General features: G+C 40.3%; 1 protein-coding gene across 1 annotated transcript in view; it reads left to right on the forward strand.

Moving 5' to 3' along the window:
• The first annotated feature begins 1626 nt into the window (after nt 1–1626).
• The window catches only part of LOC116035804, a 41464-nt gene continuing 33426 nt past the window's right edge, over nt 1627–9664 (forward strand). The window contains exons 1-6 of the mRNA XM_035993410.1: nt 1627–1691; nt 3320–3419; nt 3577–3709; nt 4173–4496; nt 4592–4736; nt 5462–5581. Of these exons, the coding sequence (XP_035849303.1) occupies nt 3701–3709; nt 4173–4496; nt 4592–4736; nt 5462–5581 (598 nt within the window). The 5' untranslated portion in view covers nt 1627–1691; nt 3320–3419; nt 3577–3700. The remainder of the gene's footprint in view (nt 1692–3319; nt 3420–3576; nt 3710–4172; nt 4497–4591; nt 4737–5461; nt 5582–9664) is intronic.

Genomic DNA, 9664 nt, shown 5'->3' on the forward strand with positions numbered 1-9664 from the left:
TTTCAATAAGAAAGATGACTAAATAGCCGTTCAGTCGTGGATTTATTGCTCTGGAATTACTAGTGCAAACTGTGCAAAGTCTCCGAAAAGTCACTGAGTTCGAGGCTGGATTACTAAGCTTCTGGAAGGGCTACAAAGGCACCAAACCACTTGCTGTAAAGCTGTAGCTGTCAGCTACCCAGCTAAAAACACAGCGAGAGGCTAGCGGATTCATCAAAGATCCAAATCACCCGGGTAACAGCCTTTTCTCCCTGTTGAGGTCGGGAAGAAGGCACGCATCACCTACAAGATCCTCCTGCTCACCTACAAATCTCTCCATGGACTCTCACCACAATACCTCACAATCTCCTCCACCCCTACACTCAGTCACGTTCCCTGCGGTCCTCTGACAAGGACCTGCTGGACACCCCCCGCACCAGGTTGCGGACCTTTGGGGACAGGGCTTTCTCTGCCAATGCTCCCACACTCTGGAACAGTCTACCACTCCACGTCTGCTCTGCCCCATCCCTGCCCATGTTCAAAAAGCACCTCAAAACATTTCTTTTCACTAAGTCCATTCCTGTAAATCTGCTCTGATCAATATTTTTTTTAAATTAACAATGGTACAAATGGTTCACACAGAAAAGTAATGGTTCTTTAACGGTTCTTCAAAGGACTCAATGGTTCTTCAAAGAGTCATCACCAATTGAAGAACCTTTATATTTAGAGAATGGTTCTTCAAGCCTTCTATATGGTTCTTTTAAGTACTAAAGGTTCTTGGTAGCCAAAAACAATGAAGTTAGGGCACCAACAATTATTTTCATTATTGATTAATCTGCAGATTTTCTCGATTGTTTGGTTTGCATATAAACATCAGAAAGCAGTGAAAAATGCCCAGCACAGTTTCCCAAATAGTATTTGGCGTGGTTGGTTTACTGCAGTGGTAAAAGTACTAACAGGACTAGAAATACTTGGTAAATTACCTGCATTCAAAATGTTAAGTAAAAGTACAAAAATTATTGATGGATTAATGGAAATGTCACTTAAATTTTGCAATTGAAAAAATTGGGTGTAATTGTATTTTCTTGTAACTAAAGACACCAAAATAAATGTAGTGGAGTATTAAAAAAGGATTACACAAGAAGTAGGCCTATACTGTACTTGATTGAGTAAATGTTTTGAGGTATAGGTCAAATTAGTTTATGCTCTTTTCCCCTCATCAATACTTCACACACACACACACACCTGGACAGGTACAGGACACACACACACACACACACACACACACACTCATGAGCCATGACATGGTATGGGAAGAGTAAAAAAACGTTTGTTTGGTATCATTACATCAGATCATAGCCTGTCATATGTGTACAGGTTTAGCTTAGTTTAAAAACAGTCTAACGATTTTATAACGATTAAATAATAAGATTTAGGTTCGTTTTTTTTAACGTTATTAAATATAAATCCAACACGCTATGCGTTGCAAATATATACCGTCAAAGGACTATGGCGGGCGGAGACAGAAACACATTGAGGAGTGCGCTCTATCTGGCACCCCGCCCGCTGGATCTTCACACAAGAGAAAAACGAGCGCACCTCTTCAACTGGCGTAACCCAGTCACCCCACATCGTCTCTCAGTGAGTGGGCATCGGACCAGCGGCTAATTTTCTCCTAAACTACACTTTGGTTCCTGGGGCAGGGAGGCGAGGTAAGCGTTTTCATTTTACTGTTAGTTTGTTGCTGAAAATGTGCTTGTTTAAACAGTGCTTCTAGAATAAACCAAAGAATTTCTAATATGGGAAGAAGTTCCACTCTCTCGTTACTTCCGGCTTCTGAACTGGTTGCAGTTCCACCAGAGTTTCATATAGGGGGCGCTCACAGGCCAGTGCAGAATGAATGGGACTCTATGGAGCTATACCCCTCAAAATCCACTTTTCTCAGGATATAATTTTTTGTCTAGTAATTTGAATGTTGCATTTGAAAGGGGAGGCTAAGAAAATACACACTGCTGGGTGTTTTTGATTCTGCTTTACGGCAAGCTTTGAGTCGCTTCCTTTTTTCTCTCGAGGCATCGACAACACAGCTGACAGGTCAGGCTCTCCCTGTCAATACATGTTCTAGAAAGAGGTTTGCTAATGTTTTAAAGACCACGCCGAAATATTCACTCTGGCATTCTGGTTCTGCTTCGGATGCCGTCAAGCGGGATCTCCGATCGTAATCAGTCCTTCACTGACCAATCAGCATTCATTAGCGGAATGCTAGCGTGTTATGGGCAACAACGACTCAACCTGTAACAAATCGAAAGGGCATAAGTACTCGTTCATTCAACTTTTGACCTATAATCCATGTTGAACTTGCAAAAACTACAATCAAATCTGAGATTTCTCAACGACAATCAGGCGAAAGAGACAAATTTAGCCATCTAGCTCCATAGAGTCCCATTCATTTTGCACTGGACCGTGATCACCCCCAGTGGAACTCTGGTGGAACTGCAACCAAAGTAGGTACAATGGGGCTTAATAGGGAGTGGAACGGCTTTCCGTAGACGGGCTTTGAATAAACTCTCTGATGTTAGCTACGTTAGCTAACGTAACTTAGCTAGCTAGCTAGCTAGCTTGCTTATGAAGGGTAACTGACATTTAACTTCATTAAAGTTATTTCAAAGGAGTCGTTAATGGAGACATTTCAAGGCTGTTTCGTTGTTATCTTCTATGATAACGTTATCACAACGTCTGTTTGCAGATTCAATGTTACGTTATCTAATAAGTTATCTGTTTTGTTTTTTTATTAAGAAATATCTGAGTCATTGTGTGCTACATTGGCTGGCTTAGCTAGCTAGGTCAATGCTACGACAAACGTTAGCGCGCTAAAACGTAGCTAGCTAACGTTGATTTAGCTCGGTTTAAGGAAAGGTTTATGAATAAAACGTTACTAACGATAGCTAATCCACCGACCGTTAGTAACGTACGGACATTGGCAATGGTAAATTATCTTTTTATATTTGAATTTAGAAGTGTAAAAATAGGCGGCAAAAGCGTTTTTCACCGACTGTCACTGTCCTCAGCCGTACGTAACATTACGTAACGTCTGTATTAAAGAGCAACGCCGCCATCTTGCTTGCTGAAAAGTGAACATGCAGAAAAAGGATGAAAATTTGTTTTCGGCGTTCATGTAGCCTATTTTGAATGCTCACCTTTCCATGTTGTATGTGTTTTTAATTGTTTGTGTAACGTTACTATATATTACGTGTGTGTGTGTGTGTGTGTGTGTGTGTGTTTTCAGATTCAGACCTCAATGTTAAATGTTACTCAGATCATTTTAAATGTGTGTTCACAGAAAACTACTTCCGGGACTACCAGCTGCCCCACTGCCAAGCAGCTGGAAAATGCCCAGTCCAAGGTGTTGAGAGTCAGGTCTTTTATATTTTACCTGGCAGGTACAGCCAAGGGGCAGACTGACTGAATTGTTCAGTTGGCTGTTTTTTAAGGAATATTGATTGAAGTAAGTGTGACTTTCCAAAACAATTATTGTGAAGTGGCTATGACACACACCTGCTGTGAACAGTGACTGACTCAAAGCCTATGTTTCTGCAGATACCCAGCCCACCTCCAGTCCGTAGGCAAGACCATCACCACGGCAGATTTCTACCTGAGGAACATACAGGAGTTCCTCGAATACTTTCGGGAAACCCTACCTGCCCAGTCTCGCCTGAATGCGATGGATGTGGTGAGCGTGCTGCACAGGGGATTTTGTGATCTCTGTATGTATTAAAATCTCGACTTGTGTCCTGTTGTCATCACTGCTTGTGAGTCTGTTGTTTTTGTTAATGTCTCCTCTGAAAGAGTCTGTCCGTTTTCTGTGTCAGGGAATACAAGACTCTTGGAGACTGACGAGTTTCGCTGGCTGGAGCTGTGGGCGGCCAGCAAGCCACCAAACCAGCTGGGTTTTGTCACGGCTGGGAAGGGCCATGCTAAAACTAAAACTTCTTGCACCACCTGCAGGTAGCGTGGGCAGAGATGGGCCTTAAAAGGTCCCTCAACTTCACCGACCTGAGGACGGCTGTGTTTGCTCATGTGAGTTCTCAGTCACTTATCTGTTCATGCTGGATTTCATTAACTAATAACTAATTTCCATTCAACTCTGCTGGCTTAACTAACAGTAGCAATATTTTCTCTTCTACTGTTTTAAGGCCAAGAACAACCTGCCTGCCGAGCAGCAGAAGATGGTGGCCACCTTTATGTGCAACAACACGGCCACCGCTGACTGCTTCTACGCCCTCAGCCTGAACGTGGGCCAGTCAAAGAGGATGAGGGAGCATTTCCGCCAGGCCCTCACCCACACCATGCCATCACCAGAGTCACCAGGAGCCTCCTCCTCCTCCACCACCACAAGGAAGAGGTCCTGCAAGCCTAAGTACTCCTTCAGTTCCAAGGACAAAACCCCTGTCCCCTACCAGGAGTCAGGGACCTCGGGACTGGAGGAGCAGAGGGAGTTTATGGCGAGGCTGCAAAATGTAAGTAAAACTCTTAAGATATGTACATTAAAGACTCAGTCCATTTCATGTCTGTTACACCAGACCTCACTCTGTGTTTTGTGTTTCCTCAACAGACACCAGAGAAGGCCCTCAGGACGAGCCAGTACGGCAGGCTGATGGTGGCGCTGACTCCCCTAGAGGCTCGACCCTCCTGTCAAAGAAGATTTCAGAGAGGGCGAGAAGGGCAGCGTATCACGTGGTACAAAAGACTTGCAGCACGTAAATAGTTGTTTTATTGTGTTTTATAGATTGGTTAAGATTAATTTTGTATTATTAGATGTTCTATTTTAGTAGATGTTAAGATTAATTTTCTTTTAGTTTGTTTTCAAATGTTGTTTAATATTGGTATGTGTTTAATACAAGTTCCTTTTTTACTTAAAATGACAACTATAATACTGAGCCCGCTTAGCCTAAACATGGAGCTAGGAACACCAAACTGGTCAGGTGTTCTTAACACAGGCCCACCTTTGAGTTCATGTTGCTTTCATTCATCCGGCTGTCAGTGTACCATATCAAAAGTCTGTAGATGCAGCTATCCTTTGAGTTGGTAAAGGAACGTGTCCTGTGGCTGCATCCTCACAATAACGGCAGAGCTCTGAAATTAACGCTTTGTGGTCCACATATGATCCTCCACCTGCTGCCGTCTGCCACCAGGCACGTCTTGGTAATCTTTATTAAATTACATAGATATCTAGTGCAATACTTAACAGCTGTCATAGAGTGAATGGGAACTTCCCCAGTTTCCTCACTGTCATTTCTTTTAGGGACAGACTACTACTATCTATCTGGAACCAGCTTGGTTTAGTAAAGCACTCTCCACTGGACAACACATCCAAATTTCATAGTCATAACTCATTTCAAAGTGTTTTTATTGTGACCAGAAATCCTCCTCACAGGTCAATAACCTAATTTTTAAAAACTGACATTTGTCACACTCATGACAGGGAACTCAGGGTTCCCCGGTGTCCTTGCTGCCATGGCAGTTACTTCACCAAATGGCGGACACCAGGGGAACTTTGTGACACGGCAGTCAGGACACTGGGGAACCCAGAACTCCCAGCGTTGTGAATCACTATATAAATATGTTAGTTTCACTCTGGTTCCTGATTAATTTAATTAATGCAAATGTTTCAAAACCAGGTTTTGATTCAACTCTGTAATGTTGTTCTGAATGTTTGGCCAATCAGATTGCCTGGTTGGATCTACTTGTATTGTCATTGTGTAACATTTGTTACATTTTTCTCATTTTTTTTGTAATGTAATTGAATTAAAAATGGTCAACAATAAAATTGTCAAATAGCCAAATATACACATGTATTGTTGTTTTTAAATCTACCCAGAATAACGTTTAAAATGAACAAAGAACCATTTATTCTGAAGAACCATTTAAAAGAGGTTCTTTATTGAACCAGTTGGCTCCACAAAGAACTTTCTTGAAAATGGTTCCTTAAAGAACCAATTTTGAATATGGTTCTTTGAAGAACCATTTTGTGATGGTTCTTTGAAGAACCTTTGACGGTTCTTTAGAGAACCATTTACAAAAATGGTTCTTTAAAGAACCTCTTGTTAAAAGGTTCTTTGTGGAACTGAAAATGGTTCTTCTATGGCATCACTCTAAAGAACCATTTTTGGTTCCAGTTAGCACCTTTATTTTTCTGTGTGTTGCATAATGCTGAAATAAGAGTATGTTAAAAGGTGTGTTTGCCACAAAGTGTTTCCAATACATGTGTATGTGGTGTAAAACAATTAAGTTGTTTTGGACAAAATGAATATAATGTAATGCTGATTGACAGGTGTCAAACGTTGCCACTTGCTTTTTATTCAGCATATTCATACACCTGGTTTTAGCGACTCACATTAAATCAATACTTTTGAAACATTTTGAAATTAAATAAGGCAACCATTACTATTGACTGTTCCACGGCAGATAAGGTACTGCCCTTAAGGGACTAAACTTTTTCACGGTGTTGCATCTCTGGCCACCTGTCCAATGATGTCAAGGCAGGTGTCACCCTCACAGTGCAGGGGGCCAAAAAAAGAGATTACAAACTACAACTACAAAAAGACCTAATGATGCGCCACATCATCTGGTGTCATTTTTTGTCTCGCTTCTATGTAGGAGGGGTCTCATAATAGCACTGCTTGGCTGAGTAGCCTATCAGTTAAAAATAAAACAAAGCTATTTGATCAAATTAAAATTTGTTCAAAGATTATAGGGCTACCTGTAGCACACTCCTTTCAGGAAGCTCACAATAATAGTCTGCTCAGACTGGCCAGGAACATTTCAAATTACTCCTCACATGTTTTGCACAGAGAATATCAGCTTCTGCCTTCAAACAGACGCTTTAGAGTTCATTCTTTCAATCGCATCAGACTTAAAAACTCTTTCATACATCAATCTATCCTATTGTTAAACCAGCTACATTAAATCAAGTGCAATATTTATCCAGGGTTACAAGTCTCCGAGACCTTGTCTGTGTTTATGTTCGTGTCATTTTCTGTTGTTATACATGTATGCTTTGTTTCCTTACTTGGGTGTTTATGTCATTTGTGGTAATGTTTCATGTATGTCCTTTGGTGTTATTCATCTTATGTATGTCTGTATGTATGTCTGTGTCCTCTTTTTTATACGAATTTCAATTTAACCTTCTTGTTGTCTTCGGGTCAAATTTGACCCGGTTTCAAAGCTTCTTTATCAGAAATATGGGTTTATTTCAACCAAATTAACCAAAAATAACATGGGTGGTTCCCAATGACATTCTTCGCAAGTAAAATTAATGATCACTACTTTCATTGAATTTTGGGTGTTTTATTTAATTTTATAGCATTTGTGGTCTTCCCAGGTCAATTTTGACCCGGTGGTGCAATGGGGCACTATTGTGCCTTACAGCAGATGAACACACACACGCACATAAACGCACATGCGGAAACACACAAACACCCACACACACATGCACACACACACATAATAACAAATAATTTATGCTTATTTTACCCCAAAATTAGGTATTATTTATTATGTAAATGAAGTTTATTCACTATACATTCCAAAAATAAATGTAAAACTAGTGGTAATGAGTTGGAATGAAGCTGTCTAGAAGGTGTAAAACAGAATTGGGTGATAATTTATACTTTATGCTTTATTAATAGCCAAAACAGACCGGGTCAATTTTGACCCGGGAGGACAACAAGTGTGATTATTGGCTGCCATTAAAAAAATTGAAATGGTTTCAAAACAGTATCCTGACTAAACTTTGACTTATATCAGTCTATGATAACCCATCAACATTATGTTCCCGTTGATCTTAACGGTTAGTCAAAATAATTCATAATTTCAGCTTTTTTTAACTCAGAAATTAGGTAATATAATAAGTTTTTTTGACCATATATTAAAAAAATAAGTGTAGAACTAGTGTTAATAGGTTGGAAAGAAGTTGGCTAAGAAGATGTAACACAGAATTGGGTGATAATTTATACTTCATGCTTTATAAACTGGCCAAACAGACCGGGTCAATTTTGACCCGGGAGGACAACAAGTGCATGGTCGACGGGAAGAAAACACAAGGGTTAAAAGAATTTCAGCCCTGGCTGACAATAAAAGTTCGTATTGTATAATCTGCCATGGCGGTTGGTAGGGGTGCAAGATATATCAACTCAATATCGTTATCGCAGTATATCGAAAGTGTCGCAATAAGCATGCAATATTTGTTTTATTTTGTGGAGCGCTGCGTCCCGTCCGTTGACTGTGTGGCTTAGTTGTGTTTGATTTAGAGCTTGAAACGCTGTAATGATCATGTTTCATTGGCCAGTTACCCGTGCCACTTGCACATGTTCAGCGCACGGGTCCACTACATGACAAACCCTATGGAGCGTACCACGGGTCCACTACGTGACAAACCCTATGGAGCGTACCACGGGTCCACTACATGACAAACCCTATGGAGCGTACCACGGGTCCACTACGTGACAAACCCTATGGAGCGTACCACGGGTCCACTACATGACAAACCCTATGGAGCGTACCACGGGTCCACTACGTGACAAACCCTATGGAGCATACCACGGGTCCACTACGTGACAAACCCTATGGAGCGTACCACGGGTCCACTACATGACAAACCCTATGGAGCGTACCACGGGTCCACTACGTGACAAACCCTATGGAGCATACCACGGGTCCACTACGTGACAAACCCTATGGAGCGTACAACGTGAGTGCATATTTCGACAGAGTGACAGTGTAAGTGAAGAAATTGATAGAGACAGCAAAATGGAACGAATTGGAGAAGAGAAAGAAAAGTTATGTCCTGTTCTCTTTATTTATTTTATACTGTCAAACCAGTAGAACATGTCCTGTTCTCTTTATTTATATATTTCATACTGTCCAACCAGTAGAACATGTCCTGTTCTGTAGACATGGTCCTTATTTATATATTCATGTTGGACCAGTCCAATATGACAGTCAATTGAAATAAACCTTGTGTTGTAAGAAAACTTGTTTAATTTGTTATGAATCTATTTTGATGCGTTTTCCCGTAACTTTTGTAATTTTACGTGTTTAAAAATATTGAAATTAATATTGATATCGCAATATTCATAATCGATATCGCAATATCACATTTTGTCAATATCGTGCAACCCTAGCGGTTGGCTATTCAGAGTTACAAATAGCAGCTATTTATTTAGATCACTTCATATTAGATTATTAGAATAATATATAGAATAAGTTCTTTATTTGGCATTCATTATTACGGTAAACAAAAATGTAATCATGTAATGTATACTTTATTGGTGCCAAGTAGCCAATATTCAAATCTGAGCTACTCATTCTACAAGTTTCTAAACCTGCACCCACAACAGTGTTAATGTAATAGGAAATCACCAAATCACACATACCAACAATTACTCTCACTCTCAAACCCAATTTTACATATCTGACAAAATTGACTAAAAACAATGCTATACAAGGCTGGTTCAGTTGCACTAATGATGTTTTCAGTCTTTGGAAAATGAGATTCTGAAGTGTTGTTCATCACTCAAGCAGTCACTAATAATATATTAAGAGGGCTGGCTGTGTTATCTTCACAACCACTTTCTAGAATAAAATAATATAATAATGACACATCCTGCATGGTGGAAAACGCCTC

This window comes from Sander lucioperca, chromosome 16, assembly GCF_008315115.2.
Source record: "Sander lucioperca isolate FBNREF2018 chromosome 16, SLUC_FBN_1.2, whole genome shotgun sequence".
Lineage (NCBI taxonomy): Eukaryota > Metazoa > Chordata > Actinopteri > Perciformes > Percidae > Sander > Sander lucioperca.